The 27,839-nt window shown below is 44.3% G+C and overlaps 1 protein-coding gene across 1 annotated transcript in view; it reads right to left on the bottom strand.

Moving 5' to 3' along the window:
* LPP (LIM domain containing preferred translocation partner in lipoma) overlaps nucleotides 1-27,839 on the bottom strand; it is a 340,377-nt gene that overhangs the window by 42,091 nt on the left and 270,447 nt on the right. The window contains exon 9 of the mRNA XM_082486985.1: nucleotides 3,463-3,632. Within this exon, the coding sequence (XP_082343111.1) occupies nucleotides 3,463-3,632 (170 nt within the window). The remainder of the gene's footprint in view (nucleotides 1-3,462; nucleotides 3,633-27,839) is intronic.

Here is a 27,839-nt window from a genome sequence, read left to right as displayed (position 1 = left end):
CTACTTAGAGGAAGCAAACCAAATGTTTTTTGTCAGTAATTTGCCCTGTAAGGGAGGGGAAAAGTATACTGATAACACACTGCAGACACAGCATTCATCACACGTACAGCAGGACGCTGGTTACGCTGGAAACCCTATCGTGATTATTTCGGATGTTACTGGACTGTCGTAATGACTAGGACACATCTGTCTCCTATTAACACTTTATTTTTTACAGTTGCTTTTAGTTCAGCAGAAGCGTCTTAATGGAGAAGACTGGTACTCTTTTAAAAATAACATCAATAATGAAAGAATCCTTGGATGCAGAGCAAAACCAGCAAACACATTGGCAACAGAACTCACTGCCTTCATAAGATGTAACAGGAAACGACAGTGACTGGCTTTTGGGTGGGGGGATTTCTGTGTAAAAGAAATTAACTGTGGCACTCAAATTCCCATTAGGAAATTATTTTTTATTTTAAACAGGTGACTGATCTCCTTACATGTTAATTCAGACTTTTGGGGAATTTCATCTTAACTGGGTCACTGATAAATAAAACCAGAAACAAAACCAAAAAACAACCCTTCTGCAGGCTATTTAGGCTTGGTATTGACTAGCGAGTAATTAAATACAGCTCTTCGCAGAAATCTTAATTATGGCTTCACTCCACCACAACTAAGAAGTCACATAATAAACTGAGAAGATTAGCCAACTCTAACTGTTGAAAAACATGTATTTTTATTTTTGCACATAGTCTTTATGCGCATACAGCCACAAGTCACAGAAGGGAATTATTAAAAAAAATAATCAAAGAATTCATGAATTTATGTATCACGACCAGGCAAATATTATAGTTAATTTTCTTTATATAAATAAAGCAGCTTGGCCTAATGGCTTGCATAATAAGTCAAGAGTTTTGGACTTGGGAAAACCGGGACATGTGCTAGAAATCAGTGTGAATTAGGTAGACCAGTAAACAAGCTCCATTGACTTACTCAGATTTATACCAGCTGAGGATCCCGTTTCCTCAGCTGGCCACAGCCATGGATTAACTGTGCAATCCTGGGCTAGTGACACAGGCTCCACCTTTCATGGGAATTCAGGTCCCCAGGAATCTGAGCCTGGGTTCTTCAGTCCCATTGATTTCCTACAGAACTAGGGCGCCAAGTATCCAAGTTATTTTCTGATAATGGGACTTGAGGAAGCTCCAAAAAAAACAGAGGTCACAATTCAGCAAAATCCTTAAGCACAGGCTAGATTTTAAGCAGGTCATTAACTCTCGTTGACTTCAGTATGACCGCATCACACATCTAAAGGCAAAAGCATTCAGACTGTGCCTCAGCAATATCAGGGCCCCCAATCCATTTGCAAGAACAACAGGCGCTCATCATCCTACTGAAGCCAATGCAGATCTCATTTCATTGAAAAATCAACGAGACGTATGCTCTACGACACAAATTCCTCAGGCCTAAAGCCAATAGCATGGCAGGTGCCTAGATCCCTTGTAGACCCGGCTTTTGGCAAAGCCGAGTCCTGAGCTTTCCGAGAGGTATCAAGACTTAGGCTCCCAACACTTGTTTCTTCCACGTTTAAGAGTTTAATGTCTGCTTGGGTGTTTTGGTTTTTCTTTTTTCTTTGCTGCACCAGATTGCCAGGTTCCTGCTTTCCATGTCCCACTCACAGTACCAGCTGTCCAGCTACACATACACAGCCCCATCAGCATCAGCATCAGCATCCTTCCCCGCATGTGCACCGGCAGATGGATCCAGACGTGTTTTGGGTTAAGTCCATAACCAGGTTTTTGTGGACTGCGTGGATAAACATTTAAAGGCCCCTTCTGGTTATATAAAAGAAAGCTATTGAACGTTTACTCTTTCCTCTGTACTCGGAGCTGCAAAGCCGAATCACAGAACGTACAAACACAGATGCAACCAGGCAATTATCATTCCTTTATCCCTTAAATAGATAGAAGATAAATTTGAAAGAAAACGAGCAACAGAATCCTTCTCCCTTTCCTTTTTTTATCCTTTTATCTCCCAATGTAGGAAGTTTACTGAACCCTTGCCAACGATTCACTCAGGCTAATGAAGTGTATAAGTAATGGGATTAAATAATCTTAAACCATTACTGCAGTGGCTAATGCAGATGTTTTCCCAAACTAAAGCAGATGAGTGGTGAAGAATGTGTGCTTGATTTAAAAGAGAGGAAAAGAAAGTATCAATCTGCAAGCAGATGAAGTCAATTCCAGCCTGAAGTTAATGAAATGTTTAATTCCGGTTACATAAAGTTACTCCAATCATATTATGAATGCACTTTCCTAAAGTCTGCAGTGCTTTGCACACGGTCGAACTTGCCACAAAATTAACGTTAAATTTTTTATGGTGCAATCATTTTAGCACAAACAAAAATGGAAATGGTTTAAAAGGTACATAGTCCATCAAAAGATCCTTTAGTTTTTAAAAGCCAATTAATAAGGCCCATATACCACTGCCATTGTAAATAAGACGTCTTCCCTTTTTATATTCAATGTTTCAGCAATAATCCCACTGCAAAGGCTCTTCAGAAACAGAGGGAATAATGGGATATTGGTGCCATTTTCAGAAATACGTATTATTGCTTTAATTATTATTGGGATGCCAGAAATGTCAAGAAAAGCATCGATTTCTACTTTCTGAAGCGCAAATCCAATTCTGGAAGGTTCTCAGGTCCAGTATTTCTAAGAAGAAGTCTGAATTGGAGATTGAAAGAAACCCCTATCAACACCTTAAGAATGTTTTGGTGCTTTGCTTATTCTAAATTACAAGGATTATCCCTATATACTGTATGCGAAGGTCACACCAAGGTAAGGCCTCAGGCACACTGTGTGATGTTTCTTTAATTTGCAGCTGTGTAACTGGTTCCAACTAGTTCTTACCGGAGCCTCTCAAAAAGCGCAGCTCCTCAGAGCAACTAATTGTTTGGTTTAAGAACTTGTTGGAGGCATGAAATGAAATTTTAGGGTCAGGTAAACTTCAAAAGATGTCCAATCCAAAGACCCTTAACTCAGTAGAAGGACTTCCATCAAGCAACGCAAAGGTCTTGATTTTAGAAATGTTAGTGCTATCTTGCATTCCTCCTCCCTAATCTTAGAGGGCACCAGTCTGTAAGCATTTTGGTCTCATGTTTCTCAAAACGGAAAGCTTCTGAGAGCAACACTACTGATTAAAAATCACTGCATAGTCTGCTCCTTACAGAGCTGAAATAATCACAAAAAAAGGATGTCTTTCCCCCACTTTGGCCACTTCGTTTCAGAGATAGGTTAGACCAGCAAATGGAATTCACCCAGGAAGCTGAAAAGATCAGAGCTCTTCTGAAGACCATGGTAAAACTGGTGCCCACAGTACTACCACGGGAATGCCAAGTTTTAACTGTAAGGCAACTATACACCAATGAAGGAAATCAATGTTTCCAGTGTCTGTGCAGTAAAAACAACAGGTACTTACAATATAGCAGGGTTCACAGTAGGCTTTCTTCTCCACTGCATAGAAAGGCTGTCCCCTCAGCTTGTTGTTGCACATCATGCAGGTGAAGCACTCCACGTGGAAGACCTGGTCCATGGCCGTGCAGCCAGTGCCTTCCCCAACAACATTCTCCCCACAGCGGGCACAGCGGCCTGTTACCAAAGGGAAAGGACATGAGTCAAAGCAAGCTCCTGGTCTCAACTGTAGAGAAGGTCCTCCCACACGCCTGCGCTGCGTGGTGGGTAAGGAGGACACAGCAGCTCAGTCAACAGAAGAGCAATTTGTGCCACTGCTGGCAAAGATCCAGTGCCACTGGAAGGCACTCCAGTGCCGGCCCACGTGAAAAGACCTAGAGAGGCTTGAAACTGGCTCCCAAGACTGCACTGATAACAGTTCTACTACTGCTAGCCAGTGATCATCACAAGCAGTCTGAGCTCCAGATGCAAACCCATCAGCTATCATCTAACCCAGCTATATAGTCACCCTCAGCTCCTCAGTTAGATGGGATAAACCTGTGCCTAAAGCCTTGCCTCCACATGAAAGGGTTCTGTGGTAGGATGCCTCGTAAAGCTGCCTGGTGTCAGCACAGTTGTTACCATTTAATAATTTTTGCTTGTACAGCTTAAACCAATCCCCTCAAAGGCACCAATTAGACTGGCAAAAGCTAAAAAGTGAAATCCTTTTGCCAGTACAGCAGTATCAATCCTTGTGCTCTAGCTAACGTGCTGATCCTGAGGTAGCTGATATTTTAAATAAAAAGTAGTGGCTAAAGACTGAATGATTACAAAGAGCGCAATATCATCTCTCGCATGGAAAAAATAACTTTTTTTCTGTTTGAAGATTAATACGGATTAAGATACTGTGTCTACTTAAAGCACAGGAACTATTCCTCAAGAAACTGATGTATGGATACTTTATTCTTACCGTCCTTCAAGAAAGGTATATCAGAAGCTGCTACTAAGGACTTTAAGTAAAGGCAAGCTCTGTCTGTTTCTGAAAAAGGTCCCTAATGCCACATACAAATAAAAGGGTGGTTTCGTCTTTCTTCTAAGAAAGAGAGTTTCTTAGATCATGGGAAAGACGTTTTCCTAGGGAAGACTGCGGTGCAGAGAAGATGGAAGAGAGTGCGTGGAAGGCACACCTTTGCAATTTTCCTCTGCCGTTCATTTGAGTTCTAGAAAATGGAGGTAGCCCATGCAGGTCTGATGTCCTTACCCAGCTATCAGTGTTGAAAATAATTCATGCACGGAGTCGTGGAAAGTATTTAGGACACCCTCAGCCACCCTATTCAGGGCAGCCCCACCGAAGGCAACAGAGCAACTATAGTCTGGGGCTTTGTCCCACTAAAACAGTATTCTCCAGTTTGAGAATAATTGTGGTGGCCCGAGTCTCGGGACACTGCATTCCTCCTTCGAGGCTCTAGGGTGGAGTGGTGTGGTCGCTGAGGGTGGGAAGGAAGGGAAGGGAAGTGAGAGCTGAGGTGCAAGAAGGAAGGCAGACTGGATTCAAAATAGAATTACTCATAAATGCATGTACAAATAATACGTCCCTAATAATAAATAATCCAGCAACAATATGATATTTTCTCATACCACAGTCTGTGTTTATCGGCCTTTTCAAGCAAATACTGCAAAACTTCCTAAAAGGGCTTGGATATGCCTCATCAACCCAACAGAAGGGCTGCTGTCCTTGTGTAGTGCAGCATCAATGTCCCCACACTCACGACTTCTTCCCCGCCTGTCCCACACTCCAATAGGCTACATCCAGGGAACAAAGCATGTAAGCTACTTTTGGATCCCTCAGGATGCGGCAGGATGATATATATACACACATTTGAGATATATTAGGAAAGCTTGGAAAAGAACCCAGATCATTCTGATTTGCTACAATGGCATAACCGTAGTTGGCATTATACAGGACAGACAGCTCCTGACTCAGACAGCTCCCAGTCTGAGCAATGTGGAGAGAGAAGTCACCAGATAAATCCAGACAAGCCTGGAAACCCCCCAAAAAGGAATTAATAATGTTGGTTTTATACTTAACTTTCTTTAGCATTTGTCACTAGCATTTTGATTGACAGTGTTGTGCTTTAATCACTCCACTGTAACGCTTCTTGTGAGGACTCCTTTTTTATGAGCAGAGAAGGAATGCAGGGTTCCCAGCATGGTGGTGAGGCTACAGAGTGTCGGGGAAGAATGGAAAAAAACATGTGGACTAGGAAGAAGAAAAAAAAAAATCCCACCGGAGAGAACCACGGGAGCAGTACTGCTCTGGGAAGAAAGCAAAAGAAACCTATTGTATACATCACAGGAGTTGCACATACAACAGGAGAGCACTGCTTGGTCCTGTGTGTGGACAAGCCCAACCGTGCGCTGGGGCCTTCTCCAAACTGCTTGTGTAGCTGGGCTGTAATATGAAGAGACGTCTGGGGAGCAGTTAATATCTCTATATATAAAACATGAAATTGAAAGCCATTAGTGTATTACTTTACACAGTGTTTTTCCAGAGGGAATATTCCGCTGAAGAATTTATTTTCCCTGGTGTGCCATTCTGTGATCATCCGGTATTATTTTTATGAGGCATTTGGACACGGAATTATGTAGTGTCTATGCAAACACTTCTCAGCTTTCTTTGTTAACATCTGAGTAGAACATGTGGGAATCTTTTCTCCCCCTCCTCCTCTTCTCACATCCATAATTTAGCCAACTCTTGTATCCTTCAACATTTATCTTCCTCTTTGACCAAGGCATCTCTCCATTTTCTGGAGAAGCTGTCTATACATAGACCATTCTTCTGGCTGTACTTCTTGCGTCGGGAGACCTGGGTCTCTTTCCTAACTCAAATATATACTCTTGTAATCTCTGGCAAATCACTTGGTGCCTTTGTACCTCCCATCTTCGAGCCAAGGGCACAAAGGCATCTTCTCTGCCTCCTAAAGGTGCCCTGAGGCTACATTCCTGCACGGTTCTGAGGCATTCCCCAACGCCACTGCTGGTGGCCAGGTGCAAACTAAAGAGCACCACAACGTAAGACTTGGCCAACTTTTCCCCTTCAAGTTGGTATTTCCTTAGGCTTTCCTTCCTCTTTCTGGGTTTTTCCACAGAAGATTCCCATTCAGGCAGCGACAGATTTAGCCCATCTACATTTATGAGAAGTCCAGCTTCTGCTATTATGTACACAGCAGAAATGCTCCTCTAAACTCGCACACAGGAAAGCTTAAAGAAAACTTCCCTTTTCATAAGTTTATATGCAAATTGTAACGCTGTGGCCTGGAGCAAACCGTATTTTTCACGAGACATGGCCACTCCAGTCAGAATCAAAACACAAGCTCTGTGCCCAGCACCACCCCCAACTGACTCACCCGCCTGAAGGGTAAAAGCAAGTAAGCGAACATAGTCAAATTCGGGAGCTTACAGTTAGGTGGCCGGATCCGCATAAGGGCACAGGGCAAATACACGACCGATCTGGCTGGCAGTGACGCGGCCGTTAGGAGCTGCACCTTTTGCAGACTTTGGTGCAATCTGGGACCTCACAAGACTTGTGTAAAACCAGGTCGCTTGCCCTGACTCCTGCGCCTCGCTCAAATTTGGCTATCAGTTTCCAGAGTTATTGGGGAGGGAGGAACTGACAGACAGGCACATGCACACAGGCGGTGGGATTGCACAAGCCTCATTTCCTTAGAAAACCAGAAAAACCCCACGAAAAACAATGTATCTATCATTATGTCTGATAAAAACAAAACAAAGGTCTGCTTTTCCTGCGTGCCAGTTACCAACGGTGAAGGTATTTGTGGTTGGACTCACCACAATTAAGTGCCCACACATGTTCCCCATTTTAATATTTTCACACTGGTTGAAATAACTCAGTCCGTTGTGCGCAGAATACCCATGAGTGAATACAGAACAAGTTGCACAGCTTATTGGGAAAGAAGTAGCAAAGGCAAAGCTTGCAAGACTCAAGAACAAACAGATTGCACAAAAAAAGATTACACAAATAATCTAAGAGAAAAATAGCAGGCAGCGTATTACAGTAGAAACATAGAACAACGTGACCCATTTGCTTCCCACAGAGACAAACAGCACTTAAAAGGCAGCTTAAAGACAAAGGACAAAATTAGTACTCAACTGCACGAAGATGAAACTATGTCATTTCAACATTCTTCTTTTGCCCCTTCAGCCCTTTTTAGGTCCCTTTTCAAGATCATTTCAGCAAAACTAGAAGGTAATGCGTTGGCAGCAAGCCTGGGAGACTGAGTCCTCTGGTTTTGCACGAAAGAGGTTCATAACCTTGGCCGTGACCTTCTTGCAGACTAGCCTGGCTGCCACATGTTGGTCTTACCTTGGGGGGACATACAGAGGTGCCCACAGAGGCTTCCCTGCTGAAAATGCCATCATTACTGAGTGGATCACAGGGAAACACTTCAGCAGCTGAAAGGAAACATCAGCTACTATATTCTGAAACCTCCTCATTTACTGTTTTCTGTTGTATAAAAAAATTGAAATATTGTGGATCTGAAGGACGAGGGGGAAGGGAGGAGAGGAGCTCATATTGCACATGATGCCACGTTCTAACTTCTCGGTTTTTTATTACTACTATTACATGTTTTTTGTGTATACCACCACAGATCCTGGCTTCTCAGATTGCGGAACAGCCCCTTTGTGCCGGGTATTGGACAAACACAGAATACAAAGAAGGGCGCAACTGCAGGAGTCTACAATCTAATACAAGCGATAACAACTGGGTATAGATAGGAAATCCAAAAAGCAATCAGACAAAACTGGTCAGCAAGGAAAATTGTGGTCTCAGCACTCTAAATGTTTTACTGTCGACACGGAGTCTGTAGACAGCCCAGCAAAGGAAGAGGTTAAGGAAGAATTTGAAAGAGGATCTGGAGGGAGTTTGAGGGAAGTTTAATGGGATGCTTCTGAGGAAAGGAAAAACACAGCACAAAAGGGAACGTAAGTGCTTGAAGATTGAACATAGGCACCTGCCGGCGGGAAGGATGAGCTGATGTGTCACTGGGTGGGAATAGGTCATTACAGGCCATGCAAGTAAAGACAAGAAGCTTCTGTTTGATGTGATGCAGAAATGAAACCAGAGGAGAGATTAAGAGGCAGGAATGATCTGGCCTAAGTTACAAGCTACAGAGAGATTTCTGCAGCTGCAATCTAGTTGAGCATGAACAGGGAGAAACTGCATTTTTAGAAAAGGACGTTGCAGAGATTCAAGGTCACTGGAGCTTGGATGCAGGGTTTATCTATGAAGATGACCAGGAAAGGCCATGATCTGAGCTGTTACTCAGCAAGATTCTTAAGATTGGGACAGAGTCTGGGCGCGATCTGGAGATGAGGAATTAGATACAGGGTGTCCAGCCTTATCTGGGACATGAGTCACTTTTAAATGACAGATTAAGAATGTGAGCCAATCAGACAAACATCCACCACTGAAGATGGATGATGGAATAGGTACATGCCATACTAATGCTTATGGCATAATATTCCGATAGCAATCACACTGGAGCCAAATACAGAGGTAATGTAACTCCATCCAGCTCGCTTGAGATGCTCCTGTTTGTACATCCAAGGACTGCATTAGCCTCTTTTAGGCTACAGCATTATTTGTCTGTCATACCTACTTAGACACTAAGCCGTTGGGGGCACCGACTGTCTCTTGCTATGTGATGTACAGTGCCTAACACACACAATTCAGGCAATAATGAGAGATACTAAGAGTAAAGAAAGCAGAGGGAAAACGAGCAAACCTTCTCCCTGCAAAAGGCGTAAATTCATGAATTCAAAGCATGCGTTCTATGCAGACAGGAGATAGGGGACAATTTTCTGATAAAAGCATCAAAGTAGGAAGGTTCTGCATTTGCTGAGATGTGGGGAAAAAAAACCATTGATATCTCAAAAGCTTCTGCACGATGGAAAAAACGGTTTCCCACTTAACAGTACTGTGGGAATGTACCACAAGGTCATATCCTCAGTGCCTATCAATTACACAATTTCCCTTGATCAGCTAAGTGTATTCCCCAGCTCTCACTGCAGCCCTGATACGCTATGCAAGACAGAACTAAAGAAATACAGCCTACTGCCTTTACAAAAGTGTACTAAGAACATTTTTAAAATATGTAAATACATTGAACAAAATATCTCACTAAAAGTTCCCCTGGCAGCCTCAAGACACCCAGTATTTCCGCTGCATTATTTTTCTAATCATCTCTGTTTAGAGTTCGCCAGCGAATGCATTTTAGAGATTCATGACACATTCTGCTTTTGGACAGCTTTGAATCAGCTGGCAGTAAATGTGGAAAAATCATTATTCCTAATGAAGAAATATTGATGACAAAACAGCATTTCGAGGACAACGTTGACCATAAGTCAACAATGTAACAAGATTTCCCCTCTCTCCCTCCTCTTTCCTAGTGCCTTTTATCCAAGGGTTTCAAGCATTTCCCAAGCACGTGGGATTCCTCAGGACACCTATGTCAGCCAGGCACAATTATTCCATTTAAAAGGGATACAGGAGCAGATGTTAACCTCTTAGGATAACAGTGTAACAGCAGACCTTAACTGCCAGTACATCCTCATCGAACTGAGTCTCAATGGTAGCAATCCTGCAACTCATACGCATCCAATGGGTCCTGGGTTCCTTGATTTGTCCAAAAGGAATAGAATAGCAATCTCTGATCCACAAGAGAGGGTTTATTCCCTTCCTGTGTAGCATGGGAGGTATGTGTCCAGCTGTGATTACGTTGGGGAAAGATGCGTTGACCATATTTGTCCTGGAGTTATTCCAACACTGGCACTCAGGGCACTGCGACAGTAGTGCGAAGGGAAACCCAAAGGTGGTTTGTGCATTTTGTAGGAAGCAATGGTATTTCTCCCATCTTATCCTTGACTTCCTTACCTACCTTTTTTTTTTTTGCAAGCCCTTGGCAATGGTTTATTGTGCCAGGATCCAAGCTTGAAGTTTCGCCATTTGACAGCAGAAGGCTGTATGCATCGGTTGTCTTACACAGCCTTTGGACACGAGACAGATCAATCTTCATTCCTTCTTCTTCAGCAGACGTCAGAAAACACAATCTTTCACAGTAAACAGAGCTTCATGCTGCAACGTGTGCCTTTAACACTTAATAAATTAAATCCAAGGCCGAGATTTAATTACTGTGTCCTGGTTATTCTGCTTTAACTGCGCTGCACTTGTACTCCAGATGCACAGGTCCCTGCAGTGACCTCCTTGTCATTTGGACTGTGCTTATCCAGCAGTAGCTGCGCTCTCCTGTTGTTTTCATCCCTTTCCTCCAAGTACAATACAACTTCATAGTCTCACGTTGCTTGGCTGCAAACCTGACACATTCCCAGTATGCCCTGGAGGTTTCATTCCACTCCACCAAGCAAATGCACTGCAACCGTGCAGGCTCACACTGCTAACACTTTACCGTACCTTTTCAAATGCTTCTCCATGCTCCTCAGCACAAGGTTACTATCTGAGCCAGTCTCTAGCCCTCACGGTGAATCTTTCCAACACCCCAGGAGGGCAGAGGACTGTTAGGACACTCAACATGCAGGTGGGGAACTTGCGACCCACAAAGGTTAAATAACTTGCTGCGGGTCACACAAGGAGTTTGTGAGGGAGCCAGGAACTAAAACCGCGTCTTCTCAATGCCATTCTAGTGTCTTTAACCACAAGACCATCTCTGAAATGGCTTGATGGTGGGACAGACTTGAAGCATGAAAGCTCCTCCATTTCAGAGGAAGCACCTAGCACCTGTCCTGCTGGAATCCCCTCTCCGGCAGGAGGAACGTGCTCCCTGTGCGGGCCATGCCGTCACTCTCTGGCAGCCTGGCTGAGCCATGCAACAACCAAGCATGAAGTGTTTTGTGTCTCTGCTACTGCCCTCTCTTTAATGAGAGAGGAAGGCAGGCCTGTATTTCAACATCTTTGTCATGATGGTCCCTGTCCCTTACATCTGCATCACCCTCTCCCTCAACTCCCTGGGACACGAGACAATTTAGTTTGTTTCTGATAGAAAGTAGATTACAAGTTCTTACCAACGTGGTAGAAGTACCTTCGTAAATTATTGCAATCACAATGCATCACAGCTACAGAATAAAGGTTCGGAGGGGAACACTCCTGATTTTCCCAGAAAGCTACACAAATTCAAGTTGAACAGGATCTTGAGAGGTCGTGGAAACTATCTTACTGCCTCGAAGGCAGGATCAACTCTGTCTACATCATTCTTGACAGATACTTGTTTAACCTGTTCCTAAGAACCTCCAGTAACGGAGATTTCACCAACAACTTGGGCAAAAAATTTCAGTAAGTACCTAACCTTACCACTAGCAAGTCTTTCTTTCCATTCAACCAAAATGTCCCTTTGAAGTAATCGAAGCCAATGTCTTTTTACTCTACTTACAATGGACATAAAGAACACGTAGGGAGTTGGTTCAGTCTACACCAGGTGTACGGAAAGCTTTTAAAGTGTAGATCTGTGTGAACTCTAGAGCTAAGTTTAGAATAGGATAGGATAGGATAGGATAGGATAGGATAGGATAGGATAGGATAGAATAATTTCAGTTGGAAGGGACCAACAACAATCATCTAGTCCAACTGCCTAAACGATTCAGGCTGACCAAAAGTTAAAGTACGTTTTTAAGGGCATTGTCCAAATGCCTATTCAACAATGACAGCCTTGGGGCATCGACCACCCCTCTGGGCAACCTATTCCAGTGTTTGACCACCCTCCTGCCCCAGGCAAGACACCTTGCAGTGTAGGCAAATGTTGATCTGACTGTGTCCCCGACACATCGAGGTACCAGTCCCCCAACTCGGGTGATCTGCAGTGAGTGTCCCAGCCCAGTGGGGGTCAGTGATGCTCTACAATATTTAAGGTCCCAGATACTTTTTTTGCAGCATGCTCTGCTTTTCTTGTTGTTGTTTTTTTTTTGTTATATTGTGTCAACTTTTTGGCACATGTTTTACCATGTGCAAAGGGGTTGAAAGAGAGGCTCAGTAACATCTGGAGACAAAAGAAAGGGGGTGAAAAAAAGAGTGCGAGAGAGGAAAAATTCCTCCCTTTGCTGATCGATCAAGGAAATGTGCGGGAGACAGTAGAATGTACTGTATTTCCTTTATAAATGTTTTCTTTAATGCTGATGAAAGTTACCATATGACAGAGGCTACAGTTGTATATCCACAGAAAAGCCCCAGCTCTGGAAACAGAGGAGCGAGTTGTTTGTGTAGCTTTGCCGGGCGCTCTCAGCTGGGGCATGGGACTTTGTCTCTGGAAGCAATAGCAATTCCTCCTCCAGCCCCCGCCTCCCCCCGGCCCGCGACGCCGCAAACAGGGTCCCATGTCCCATGCCATTTCCAGGGCACTCCTTGCCTCCTGCTTCTTTTCACTTCTGCTCCCAGCCTGGGCTTAATGCTAGGCAAGGATATGATAAAGAAAAGTAGTTTTAAGTTGCAAGTACAGGGTTAGATGGAAAGAAGTATCATTTCTTTTTTCTTTAATTAAAAAGATGTTTGTGTTTGGGGACGAGACTTTCAAAGCACAGATTTGCACCAAAACCCCCAGCCAACAAACACTGAACTAAAAAAGGAATGCAATCATTTCATTTGCTAAAAAAAAAAATAAAAAACCCCAAACCCTACTTTCACAAAAGTTCCCCACCTTCCTGAGCCATCACTCGTCTCCTTCAGGGGAAACTGATCACACACAGAAAGTTAAAAAAGCAAGAGACATAAAAAACTCCTTACTTTTTTTCCAAAATAAAAATGGGGCAAAATTCGTAAAGGCTGTGAGAAAGTGGGGCTTTCCCATCCTTTCAAAAGCTGAGAAAGCTCTTTTTTTTTTTTTTTTTTTTTATTTTACTTTCATCAGAAAATGAGAGGTTCTTAAAACAAAGATGACTCTTCTCCTTGGAACACATCACTAACATCAAAATCTTATTTTCTAGTGAGACCTTACCATTACATGGCACCTTGGGAACTGAGCTGTGAATCAGACAAATTTTGGCAGTTCTGGTGACCCCAACAGCAACAACCACTGAGCCAGGTCCCTTTGCACTTAACACTTGCAAAGCCACGTTGTGTGATAACCCCTGGTTAGTGGAAGTACCAAATATATGACACCACACAAGGTGAGCAACCATGCTTGTCTGAACCTCCTGCAGGGCAAGGAAGACAGGATGGGAGGCAGGATCAGTCCTCCTCCCACCCTCATCAGGGGTGATGGCCAGGCTGGGATTTCCTGGGTGATCCCCTGGTCCGCTGGGCTCACTCTGTAATGCTGCACCGGATTTCAGGATCCTCTTTTGGAAAGCCACGAAAGAATACCTTGCAATTACTGGGAGGGGTAGCGGCAGAAGCCCCAACCAGCGGCTACGTGGGGGCAGCTCTCCCCGGCCCGTCTGGGCCCCCTCGCAGGTGTCTCTCCGACCGTGCTGCCCCAGCCTGCTCGCCCACTGACTCGGGAGATTAGACGTGCTGGTAGAGCAGTGGAGGGTAGTTTCAGGGGCTGCTGCACCCAACCCCCTACATAAGCAATGGCTGCAAAGCAGAGCAGATCTGGAGGCCAGACAAGCTGGTCTCCTCTTCAGATGCTTGGTATTCGTTATGCAACGGTTCATGCATCTTCTCCCACCCACTCCTCCAGGTGGGGAGGACCAGCGACCGGCTGCCCACAGGCTCACGCTGCTGCTCAGCGCAAGCATGCCTTAAATGTAGATCAAATTCTCCTTAGCACCTGCTTTCTTAAGAGGTGAACCGAGGGTGTAGTCAGAAGAGACCAGCTGAGACTCACACTGATCTCGATTGCAGCCTTTTTGTCTAGGTCAAAAAATTAGTTGCTTTTTACTGCGTTCCCAAAGGACTACAGTCAGGTTTGCAGCACAAAAGCAGCCCCAGGAGCCCAAGCACTGGATGGAGGCCCTGCGGTGTTAGGTGCCGAACAAAGACAGGGCAAACAATGTCCCCTTTCCCAAAGACTTTCACCTCCAACTCCTTCCATGTTGCACAAGGATGCCTCAAACCACTTCTGTCCCCCAGCCCAGACAACCCATTTCATAAGCCCAGGACAGGCGCCATCAGTATGTTCACCAGACTCAAGCCCCGCCAAAAATCACATCCGCTGCTGGGCATGAATGACTCAATTCACTCTTCCATAGCCTGGCTGTGCTCCAGCTGGTATTCGGCAGCTTGTCTCTGCCTCGCTGCATCACTGGGAGGGTGGTGGCATGAAGTGATTTTTACCAAAGGCTCTGTTCAGCCGAGAAGGTAAAAACGCCTGAGTAATGGCGAAGTTTTGAGTCAGAGATGCTTCCCGTGCCAATGGCTCTGGCCTACCAACCTGGCACACCTCCCGCATGCCTGCCCGGGGAAAAACGTCTGACAAAAAACAAGAAACAGGGAGGGAACCTGTCTTTCCCCTGCCAAAAGTGAAAAAAAAAAGAAAAAAAAAAAAAAAAGAAAAAAGGTAGAGAAAGGCTGGATCCCACAAAGAGTCCTGAAAAAATGGCAGCTCTCATATCGCCAACAGCTTTGAGGCCTGGGGTTTTCAAAGGTGTCTGACTGCATTAGAAGATGTCCCACCAAATATCAACCAGCACCTCATTTGTTTAAGGTCTTTTGAAAACCCTGCCTTTCACAATCCGGCACCAGCCCAAAGCTTCCTTGCTGTTTTGAAACAGGCGCTGTCTGCGTGTCGACAGCAGCCCTGCCATAAATCACATCCATCAGGCGCTGGAAACCGCCTCACCTGTACACCAACCATTTGCCGTCCCTTGCACTGAATTCCATCACTCCAAATTTCTCAGCAGCTGGAATCAACTAACTCTGTTTTTTCTCATTAAAGCAACCTACTGGACAGAGGTTTCCTTCTTCGCCCCAAAATCTGGGACTTTTCCAACCAGGTGCAAGGTCCAATATTTGTTTACACTCTTGGACAAGTAACAGGAGCTTTACAACCTGGGATGGAGAGGCACTCCCATTCTGGAGGGGTCGCACAACATTTGTTTCTACTCAGGATGACCAGACATGTCATAACCTTAAAATCGTAGCATTGGTATTGAGAGCAAAAGCCCTTTTAAAATAACATTTGAAGTTGGTGACACCATATGAATTATCCTCAATTCTGCTCATCCTTTGGGTCATGGGACCTGCTTTTACTGGCTGAGGTAGATGGAAAGTAATACTGATAACTCTAAGCTATTTTCAAAGTCACCTCCCTGTGGCACATGCTGCATATCTGGAGTCCATGATGGAGCAGTATGATATCAAGTATCCATAGATCATTATTCTCACCTGACTGTCACATTCTCAGAGCTTGAGGGAAAAGGAGACAAAAATTTTCTTGTTTGGTCTCCATTAGAAGTGAATTAGTGTAAAATATGAGATATATAATTATAAAAATTATTATTTTATTTAAAGAAAGTATGTGGAAAACCCATCTGCACAATTGCATGTGTCACTCTCACACATCCTACAGCTTTTGATTCATAATTAGCAAGGCTTAAAAAATAATAAGTTAAAAAAACCCTCACCTCATTAAGCCAAGCTCTTTAGTGGCCCCGAGACTGCTCTGTTTGAGGTGGTGCTTTAGACTCTAGGGCCTGTTGATTAACAGTAGGAGACATAGGAAATGTGGGTTCTGAGTCATGTTTATCATGATACAGACTGTCCTGACCTGTAGTCCTCTATAAGGAGGCTCTGATGTTGATGAGCATCTACAAAGGCGCGCTCAAAGTATTACTCATCACATTTCTAAGATGGAAAGTTCTTTCTAAATTGGATTCTGCGCGAAGGGCACCAATCCTTGTCTCCTGAATTATTCACACAATTCTTGACCTGAGAATTTTGCGCCAATGGAAACTGAAACCCCAAAAGCTTTCTCTCCTCGTGACAGGGCTGAACCAATCGGAAAGGACCGATCCAATATCCAGAGGTCACGATGAGTCCTGCCAGTCCAACGTCCTTGAGCGGGCATTAGAAAAGGCTATCATCAGTGGGGATTACAAGGGTTTGCCAAAAACCTGGTGTCAAAAAACGTCCCGAACATCCTGAACCAATGACGGCAACCTCCGTATGAAGAAAGTTGGCAAATCGTCGTGCTCTGAACTTTCAGGGTGCTCCTTACTGGTTTCCTACATACATGGGAGTTCACTGTGAAGACAGTAAGTATTTTTAATCCTCATTAAGCACTTTGGTATGATAGTAGAGAAAACTGATGGGCTTGTTTATGTGCAATAACAGAATCATTTGAAATCCATTAGACCTCCAAATTGAGATCTGAGGTACGTGTGGAGACACTCATTTCAGTTTATCCCAAGCCTGATTTTACCTGATGTAAACTTAGTGAACTTCGGGTACTTTTGAATTTATATGGCCAATCCCAGAAAGCCAACGCTGGTTTAAGTCAGTTGGTTTACATTTGCACCTAAAATGACGCAACTTCGTTATGTTGACAAAATCAGATGTGATGGGTAGATTGGGGAAGCTGTTATTCACACCCCAGCATAGGAAACCGTGTGGGAGATTTTTGTCCCAGTGAAAGGCTACAACTTGCAAAAGTGAGCATCCAAAACAGAGAACTGCAGCAATGTGAGACCCAATGCAAATATTTGAGAGTTCAAACACTTTGGAAATACCTATAATTGTTTTGCACTGCTCTAAGCATCCCCTTTGCAGGCTCTGCACAGATGAGAACCTGTGAAATAACATGCATTATGCAGCTCCTGGGAAGTCTCCAGCCCATGTTCTAGACTACATGACTCCAGAGGCATTTAAGTTTCAGATCCATGTCCAAACATTAGAACACCTAGAAAAAGTCTGAATACCAGTAATGCTTCACAAGAAAGTCAAAGCAACCTCTCCATAACATGAAATATAGACTGGCATTTTGGAAACCACAGGCTAAAGACTTATGAACTTCTTTTCCTGCAGATGAGCCCTGTCTGAGGTACTACGGGTCACCATGGGATATTCCTATCTAAGAGGAACATAAAATTAGTAAAACACTTACTTGCCCAGGGGAAACAACACGAATATCTCATTTTATACTGCTATTTCCGCTGTATATTGTTTTTTTCTCCCCGTCCCCAGAGCACAAGCATGAAGCCACCGCACACACTGATCTCCTGAGAGCTTAGGCTATATTTAGTCAGCCAGACCTCTAGCCAAGCTGATGTCAGTTTGAGCATCTTCTAGTCAACACACACCTATTGAGATGTGACCCACTACGCGTCACGATTAGACCATGCTCCAAAACATCATCCTGTAAAACGTTACTTGTTCTTCCGAACAGCTGCAATTTTCCTAGGCCAGAACTGCTCTTGTAATCAGACGTTTGCTGGATGCACACCATTCCTACTCGCTGCCTAACAGCTGTTATTCACAGCCTCAGGACTTTGGTCATTTACAAGATACTCGAGGCCACAGGTCAGCCTTCTTCTCTTCCCTCCTAGATGAAAGCAAGTTGTTCTGCAAAGGGCAACAGGCAGTCAGACTGTGTGTGAACACCTTGCGATTGTACAAAACACAAGGAAGCGGCTGACCTGAAACAGCTTAGTTATGGCTTCTCACCCACTGCCCTGCTATAATCAGAGCAAAGAAATAACAGAAAAACCACCAAGATCCCAAGACTAATTGGCTTTCTATGAAATATTGTTATTGTTTGAAAGACCAAGCCACGCTTAGATCAATGGGCTTTACGAACAAAGCCCTTTACTCATGAGCATTGCACGACCCGGGCTAGCTCAGGGCACAGATCTGCAACCCTGGAACAGCAACGTCCCTCTGCCCTAAGCTTGGGGGCGGCCTCTTTTCAGACGCCCATCTCTGACCCTCCCGCTGAGGCTCCTGTGACTTGTGTTATCTGTGCAGCTTTTTGCCTAAGCCCTCTAGGCTTGGAAGTACGTCTCTCTCCTCTGCGTGAGCGAACAGAGCAGTTCCCATTCTTCACTCGGTATAGAGCCGACAGCGCAGAAAGAGATTGAAAGGATGTAAACGACAAGCTTTCCCTAGGAGCTGGCCACGTAACTGACACAGCCCTTCTGGCTCTCCTCAGCCGCCCTTCTGAGGGAGGGATGCCACAGAGGTGGCAATGCACCAGCTGTGCACATCTGCAATGCACATGCTCCACTTTCTTCACCTTTTGAATTATGCCTGTGAAAAAACAGTGGAAGTAATTCCGACCATAAGTAACCTCCCTTTTTCACTCCCCTCCTGTTCTCCTTGCTTTGCATGGAAACGGAGTACACATAGAATACGAGGGTATGGTTGTAGGTTGTGGCCATCAGTAGTGGCCTAATGAAATTACACAAGCCTGCGCTTTGCCATTTTATCTTTAGAAGAAGCCACTGTTTTTAGACATACACAGACAAATGATGGAATATTTAAAAATGTCTCACTCAAACATTCACTCTCGTTGTAGCCATATCCTCCCCGGTCCAGTCCTCCCTCCGCACCTTCCTCCCTCCTCTAAACGCGCACATCGGATTTGCCAACATTGGAGACAGTCACACTACACAAGACCATGTAGGCATTGAAAGCTGGATCAGTTGATGCAAAATGTTGAGATGGAGAATGGGAAAGAAGCAAACTCCATTAGAATCCAGGGTCCACGCAGCATCCTGTGCTACATACATATGCACACACACACGTATATATATAGGCATTTTAGGGTTCTCAGCCACGGGACAGAAATGAGAAGCAGCTGCCCGGCTCGTGAAGATGACGAGAACACATGACCAGAATTAGGTCTACGTTGGCAATGACAATTGCCAGGACTTTCCTGTCCAGAAGAGCAGAGTGCACATGACAGTCTTCTGCAGAGCATAAATGACCCACATTAGTGTCCCTTCCAAATGTCTCCCTCCAGAAAAGCTCAGCCAGACACAATTCCTTAGCTCATGTGATCACAAGCAACCTCCACGTTAAAGAGGTGGAAAGTCAGCATTGCCATGTCTCTGCTCTTCATCAACACAAGAGAAAAGCAAAGGTAAAAGACTTCGGGCTTTCTGCAGGGTTTTTGGAAGCCAGCAGCTGAATTCACTTGCCTTTTGGGGCAAGCAGACTGAGGAAATAGTGGCATTTCAAAAGCTGGGCTTTTTCACAGCGTAATTTTAAAGGACAACAAAACCAACCAAAACCCCCACAAAAAGTTTCCCTACTTCCAACTTACCCTTACATAAAATGCTGCACATCATCTCCCCAATCTGCCCCTGACAGCACAGAGAGAATTAGAACATGTGCTTAGTAGATAGTAAGTTATTAACCTCTCAAGATATTGTCTGGAACCAGAATTTGTTGAGGAAATTGTATATTAAAGCTGAACACTGCTGCTAACTGAATACAGCCTGATTCACAGCTTTAAACAAACAGCTTAGTGTGGCTGGGACAGGAATTTGGAAGGATCTACAACAGAAAATCATTCACATGCCAAATCCAGGTGCTTGTCTTTAGCTGTGGACAGTGTCTTTTGCTTTGGAAAATGGTTGCACCCACACCTCTAAACTCTCTACAATCCAGTCTGTTATTGCTTCGGTGTTTTACTGAACCAATGTGCTCAATGTTGAGATTAATTTTGTCAACTGGTAACACCCATACACCTACCTGTGCTGTCCTGTTCTGACCCTGGTGCTGCGAACAGAGTTTTTCAGGGGTTAAGCTCTCACTCTTAGCTCACACTACCCGAGGTAATTATTTCTACATCTTTGTGTATGCCTTGGCAGACACACAAGAAAAAAAAAAAAAAAGAAAAAAAGAAATGCAGATGAAAAAGTTCATAAATGAAAGCTGGTGATGAGGTATCAGATGTGGTCTCCCATCTCCTGTTTTCACCCACAGCGATCCTATTGCTCTTGAAGTTTTCCATTTCCCTCAACGGGTCTGGCTCAGGCAGGGCCACGGGACAGGCACTGTGCTTCGCCTCTCTCCCCTAATCAGCTGACAAAATCAGTGCTGGCACAGTGCAGGCAGGTGACACCTTAACAGCAAGTTTCACAAGTCGAAATAGGTTTACTCTCGGCTGCTGGTAGCATCCCAAATGTCTGCCAGGGCTGGCTTCTCGTGACCTGCCTGACAGTTCGGGATGACAGTCTCCTGACTTGTGAGCACTGGTTGTGACCTTGGGTTGTAGCCAGAGACGTGAAAACTGTGTTCATGTCCAAGATGACATGATGAACAGCAAGGTGCATTTGCAGACACGAAAACAGTGCAGCTCACTAAAAGCAGCAGGAAAGTTCGGCTACTTTTGATTCTTTTCATTCTTTTTATCCTCCCCTACCTCTTTGCAGCACCGAGAAACACTCTGTATTGATTATGCTGACATTGACAGCAGAGCTGGAATTTTTTTTTTTCTTGCACATCTCAGATGAGAAAGTGGGTTATGATTCATCTCACACAATCTGAGTCAAAGCGATTCCTTAAAAAAAAAAAAAAAAGAAAAGAAAAGAAAAGAAAAAACCAAACAGTTTTACAGTTTTGATGCGTTTCCATCAGAAGAGGACAGGCTGGAGGAGAACGCTCAGCAAATGAGACAGCCCTGTTTAATTCTTTTTTTACCACATTTCACTCTCAGATAAAATCTGGCCTTTCCCCCCAACTAGACTTCAAATGACACTCAAAACACCCCCAAAAGTTACTGGCAAGGGACAAACCACCATATCAGAATGACAGGATGAGACAAATGCCACCAGAAGAAGAACAAACTAAATGCCACACCGTGCCCCTCACCCACCCCCGTGCAACGGTGATTGCTAGACTGGAAAGCAACAGATTACTACGGTGAATTGTCAATTTTCCTAATAGCCTTGAACTATCAAATGCTGAAGTGTGATAGCATTAGTGAGTACATTATATTAACAGCAGTTAAAATTACCAAGTGTGATCCTGAAGCGCTTCCCCCCCCCTCCCTTCTTATTTTCACAGCCATATTTTAACCCTGGAAAATAGGGCTTGTGATCTAAATGCTGGGAAGAGATTTCAGACCAGTTGTGATTTCTCATCAGACAAGGCTCACAAGTCCATTTTGTTGATTTTCACATAAAATAAAGAGTGTGGCCACAGCTGTGGGTAAGGCACGGGACTTGAAGAAATTCTAGGCTCAATTCCCACTTTGCTACTGGTTCTCTGCATGAGTCTGGGTGAGTCATCTAAACTCTGCCAGTCAGCCTCTCATTTGTAAATTAAGGACAATAATAATTTCCTGGTCCTTGCCATATATTTTCAGTTTGGGAGCTCTGAGGGATGCATACTTTTCCGACTTCATGTTTAATTTGCACATAGTGCAGCGTGACCACAGTCTGGCTAGCAGGCCTTAGACGTTGCTGTAGTAGAACTAAGCCATGAAATAACACGGAAGCAACTGCACATTTAGTGAGACCTGCTTCAAACAATAGGTGAGCTGTTTTCAGTTTTAAAAAAGCAAAAAAAGGGTTCATTTATGCCAGGTCATGTGCATAACCAACTGGAAACAAAGAGAAATTAAACTGTTTTCATGTTATTGGGACAAGGATTTGTCCAGGACTGCACGGCTGGAAGTGTGGTTTCTAACTCCAGCTGCAAAACTGACTGCCTGTATCTCTCTCCACAACTTAGCCATAAGTTATGACCAAAAAAAGAATGTCTTGAGGCTTAAAACACTCCAAAGCTCCATCTGAGGTGAAAATTATTTCTATAAAACCACAATCCAGAAAGCCGTTCTCACTCATTCATAGACACACATACACACACCCCCACTTAAAATACCTGTGCATGAGAATTTAGTGCTTATGAAATCCTGGATGGAAACTCCTGGTTTCATTCATCTCCATAAAACAGGTCTAACGAGAGGAGAGGGAAAACAAACCTTCTCCATGCCACATGCGCCTAGGCTAACAGTCTGCCTTCAGCTCCTGGCCTCCTCGAGGAGATTCCCAACCAGGGGTCCTCCGGGTGCCACAATTTATGGTTTTTAGTGAGGCGATGACGTACCCACAGAGAACCCCCCTGAGACCAGCCAACTCATTTCATGTGGGGCAGGAAACAGCCATAAGGTAGGTCACACTTTCGCTTCTTAATGACCTGAGTTAGCTACGGACTAATGACCTGCAGCCGAAGACTTGATGGCTCATTATCAATTCTTCAGCCATTTTAGTCCATAGAGAGTTTACTACGGGCATCTAAGTTTATCATGAACAAGCTGGATTCTCTTTGAACTGCTTCCCAAATAAAGACAGAAAGATTTACTTTGTTTTCATGTAGGCCTATTAATTTTGGGGGGTTTGGCTAGTAGCCTCATCATGGCCCAATGTCTCTTCAGAAGGAGGCTGAGCTTTGCTATCCAGTTGCACAGCTCGTAGCACACTGAGGGCCCTATCACAACATCAGAAATATCTGCCACCCTCATGGATTATTTTTTTTCCATGGGTATGTTCATTTTTAAACATGCTGAAGAATCCCCTAGAATACTGCTGGACTTTAGAAAGACACATCCTTGATATTTCGTTATCGCATTTCACTGCTCGTAGAAGACGGCAGGAAATTGTCAGCTTTCATTTACTGACTGTTGGGACAAACCTAATTCCATGCACGGCCTGAAACCCACCTTTCTTTCACAGCACACGGGTGATCATGGAAATCCCTTTGCTAAAATGCTAGCTTGGTACTCTGCACTTATTCTCCATGAAATGACTTCTGCATCAAATCAGTTCTGTTTAAAAGTAAAAATATGTCTAGGTCGACTGCCAGCAATTAAAGCAAAACTAGGGACTTAAAACCACCAAGGATGTCATGCTGCTTGCTACCTGTTCCAGCTGGCATTTTAGCACCTACAGTAGCAAAGGGTAATTTTGGTTTGGATGCAAGATTTAGATCGCATCTGTGAAGCAGTGCTGGTGTCTGAAGAGACTGCTTCAGAAACACTCATGATGCAGAGTCCCATCCGCTCTTCTGTGGATAAGAAGAGGAAAAAGGGAATGTGAGTCTCCTGCCTCCTGGCACATGTGGGCACCAGGTGCTCAGGGCTTACAGGAGTGCAACCTTCCCCCATTCCTGACTGCTACATCTGCTTGATCTTTATTAAGAGATGCGCGCTTACGACTTTATAAGACTACGATCCCTGGCATAAAAAGATCTAGGTGCTTAGCTTCACAAAACATTTTTCCCACAATTACTGCAGAGTAGGATGTGGATCACATCAATAGCAGGAAGAATCACACTTTTGCATCCATTTACACAGTCTTTCAAATGCTGAAAAGCAACTTAAACCACCTCACAGCCTCTGCGTCCCCGCGTCCTCTTGCCTTTCTCATGGCTGGAGATAAATGCATGTAGACAGGATAGATTACGCTCTCCAACCATTCACCGGCCTCCTCTTTTTCTCTTCCCAGTTTGCAACTGTGGGCCAAAATTCACCCTGTAGGTTGCGCTGAGACCATCCTTATAAATTTGCTCTCCAAACTCTATCCGCATTTGCTGTACAAGGATTGCCAGAGACTCCCTGAAAGAAAGCTAGATGGGGGATGGCAAGCATTGACAGAAGTGAGACTGAAGAAACAGGCTCTGAAAGCCATTTAGCAGGGTAATTAAAGTCCCTGGGGAGCAGAGGGAGGGTGACTCCCCTTGCGGCAGGCCACAAGAGGGCAGATGGATGTTGATGGTACCGCACCATGACCTCCCTGAGCGCAGGCTGCTCCCAGCCTCTGAGGCTGCGTTCAAAATGCTGGAATATGGCTTGAACAGAAAAAATAATAACTTGAACTACAATGGAGAAAAGGGTCCCCATTATACGTCTGTTCTTCCTACTTTTGTGAGTGGTTACGTAACAGAAAATGACTGTCGGCTCATCAGTCATTGAAAATCTAACCTACTATTTTCTGACCCAGATGTTGTTCAGATGAGAACGTATGCTATCTTGCACCAGAAACCCTGCCTTTAAACAAAAGGCATGATGACACATCACATTACATGGCAAAATTGCAATGTAATTATGCTCTTTTAATAATACGCTGCATCTTTTAATGATAACCTTTTTCAGAAGAGACCTAGGAATACAGGCAAGACATGACAACTTTCATTTTCTTTTTCTGGTGGTAATTCAGATGAAACTAAGAGGCTACCTGAGCCTCTCAGAGACTACGGAAACACCTGACAAAGACCGAAATGCAATGCAGAACACGTTCAATTTAGAGACACTAGAACTGCTCAGCCCACAGAGCCATGTCACAGGGAACAAAGGCACCACCAACTGAAGGAAGCTGTGAGTGGACAACCTAGTAAGTCTCCTCATCTGAAGCTTCTATGACTCTAACACAGTCTCTCCCATATCTTACTTGGACTGCTACCTGCTAACCCACGTCCTCCCTCCCAAGAAATTAAATAAGGGAACACCTTCGACACCGTTCAGACACCAGGTCTCTGGTCCTAGTGAAGGGGTTTTAGCTTATGAATAGAAGCCTAATGGAGACGCAAAGCCAGCGAGTGGAAAGGTTGACAGAGCCTTGACAGATTCAATACTGGTGCCACATATCATTCTGGAGTCCTAACTGTGACACAGCATCTCAAAGAACCACTGGAGATGTAGGCTTCTCTGTGGGGTGCACTCATACAACTGCTGCTGTTAATCAGCTCCTGTCTGAAGGACTATGCAGATTAAGTGCCCTGCAAATAGGGTGCAAGGGGAAAAAAAGAGAGTTTAGAAAGGTAAAATGATCTGCCACGGGTCTCACAAGAGGTCAGGATGAGAAGAACAAAAAGAAGCCAAGCATCCTGCTTGCTGGCCTTGCTCCTCAGCCTAACTCTGCACCACCTCTCCCATTGTCAAAGTCAGCGCATACAGCAAATATACATAAGAAAACTACATATCCTGAATCATCAGCTCTGAGTCAAATAAAGGTCCCTTTATTGCACAAACTCAGAATTTTCAACAGGACCATCTTAATATCTCTCTTCTCCCCATGCGCATCCCCGCAGCCCACTGGAACTACAAAAGGAGACTGCTACCTTATCAAATATATAGAACTGGTGGTTCCTTTGGTAGCTCTGAGCGCTTACAGTAAAATACCAGCAAAAGTTTCTTCCCACCAATCACGGAAACTCCTTTGCTCTGGAGAGTGACTCAGCTGGGACATAGTCCAGAAGGCAAAAAGAGATGAGGGGTCCCAATGGCACTTCTCCAGTCTTAATCAGCACTGTCTGCATGGTGATAGAGACTGATAAGCTGCCAGAAGTCATTTCTTTGTATAAGACTTGAAACAGTGGTCCAGAACAGTTGTGATCTTTGCGTGTGTGGATTTTGTTGGTTCTTTTTTTAACGCAAAACCAAGGGCTTTAATTTCCCACGGTGGCCAACAAACAATTTTCATAGTTTCATCCTAATCTCCTGTAAATACTCAATTCTCCTCCCCCAACCTTAACCAATTTCCGCTCCACAATGTATTGTTTTTTTCTTCAACAAATCAGACATGCCTATCGACAATAGCACATTTATCAACGGGGAGGGCTGTGACAGACAGAAACCATCCCTACTGCTCAGTGCATAACACGTTTGGGATTCCTTTCTAATAAAAAGGGATTTGATTAAAGACAGCCAGCTACCACAGATCAGCAACTGAATCAGCAGTAAAGAAGGAAGAGTGGCTTAGACTTAAAAGACTTCAATTTGCTGATCTGCCAAGGACTTCCCAGGAGAAGTCACTCCATAAGTCATTCCATAGGAGGCTAGGAGGGGATATACACCAAAGATTGGGGTGCTTAGATTTAGTGTGGTAGTGTGGCCTTTCAACAAAACTAAGTTTGGCAGAATACCCAGCATGCATGTTTACCACCTAAAAATTTACAGTGTTTTTTTAATTATTATGCTCAGTGATGATACTTCCATGCTTAAGCACTGCCTTGCCAATGGCAGCTAGAGGATTTCCCGGTGACTGGACAGTGCTGCTGTGGTAAGTCTAGGCAACAAACAGCTCCAAACTGTGACCTTGTTGTTCCGAAGTGTGTCTCCAGCACGCTTCTTCTGGCTCTGACCACACACGCGGGCTCCCTGGGAACGCAGGGTGAACCGTGCTGTGCCGCCAGCTCTGTGTGTCTGCATGAGTGATCGCTGGCTGGAACAGTTCCCCCAACTCTTGAAACCACCTTCAGTCATTTCCACCCAGGGAAGCTGCAGAGAGGGGTAGCGAGCAAAGACCTGATGGAAGTGCTGGCTCTTCTGCTCCAGAACTCAGCTCACCTGGTCTGCCAGCTGTACCAGCCGGCATTTCCAGGGCAAAGGGACAACTTTAGTGGCTCCTACTTCTCTTCCCTCACCAGGCACCTCCACTCTGCCCACACTGACTCCAGAATCAAGATGGCTTGATTGAAAACCAGAGATATAGCAAGTGAAATTGCAGAAGGAAGATGGTTACAGAGAAGATCCCAGAGTGCTGACGGGCCAAGTAAAATGACCTTTCTCCAGCCTGACAGTTCAAATGTAATTATTCCAACAAATTATTTTCATGACTTAATATAACGCCTTGCAGCTTTCTAGCAAGGTTAATTAGATTCCTCAATTCAAAACCTATCTGCTCTTAACCAACTTTTAATATGCTGAAATCCAGTTTTCTAAATTCAAACTAATAAAAGTGATTAGCTGACAGCTATCTGGTATGCCACAATTACCATGGCATTTAGACCTCAGGCAGAAGATATTTAATGCAAATCAGAGTCAATGTCTCTGCCCATTTGTCCTTTTTCTGATTATTTGATCAATGTGCCATATGAATCTTGTACAATTCACGCTACCATGCTAAACAAATACAGAACAAAGGCAGAGATATTGGTTGAGACAGTAACCAAAGTTGAAAGACTCTTTTTTTCCTCCCACACTTAATTTGTTCTTTCCACATGAGCATGAAGTTACTGAAAGGCACTGGCTGACAGCTCAAGTAGATGGGTATTTAGCTCTGACATAGCCAGAATTAGTATAAAACTCCTGGCCTGCACTGCCATATCAAAAAGCCTCATCCACTGTGACTCCAGAGCCCATGTTCCTCTGGGAGTAGCTCAGGCTGGAACAAACCAAGGAGGATGGGGCAGCCCACACGTCTTTGATTTTATCCCATCATAAAAAACAGTTGTGCTCCAGAACTGCTGGTTTTGTTTTATGTTTTTCTTGGTAGGTATATAATTAGTTGTGGCTGTGTCTCCCAAATGGCTGCATGGGGTACAGCATGCTTAGAGAGCTGAGGAGATCAGCCCTACACGCGGTTCTTCAGCACATCAAGAATGCCAAGGCTGACAGTGCTTCTGTGGCACTGACTCAGTGCAATTAGAAGATCAATCAGGTACAGCTTTTAGTTAAACATCACCTGCCCAAAGTAGGACTAGTGTTGGTGTTT

This window comes from Vanellus vanellus (assembly GCF_965231255.1).
Source record: "Vanellus vanellus genome assembly, chromosome: 8".
NCBI lineage: Eukaryota > Metazoa > Chordata > Aves > Charadriiformes > Charadriidae > Vanellus > Vanellus vanellus.
This window is presented reverse-complemented; position numbering and strand designations above follow the sequence as displayed.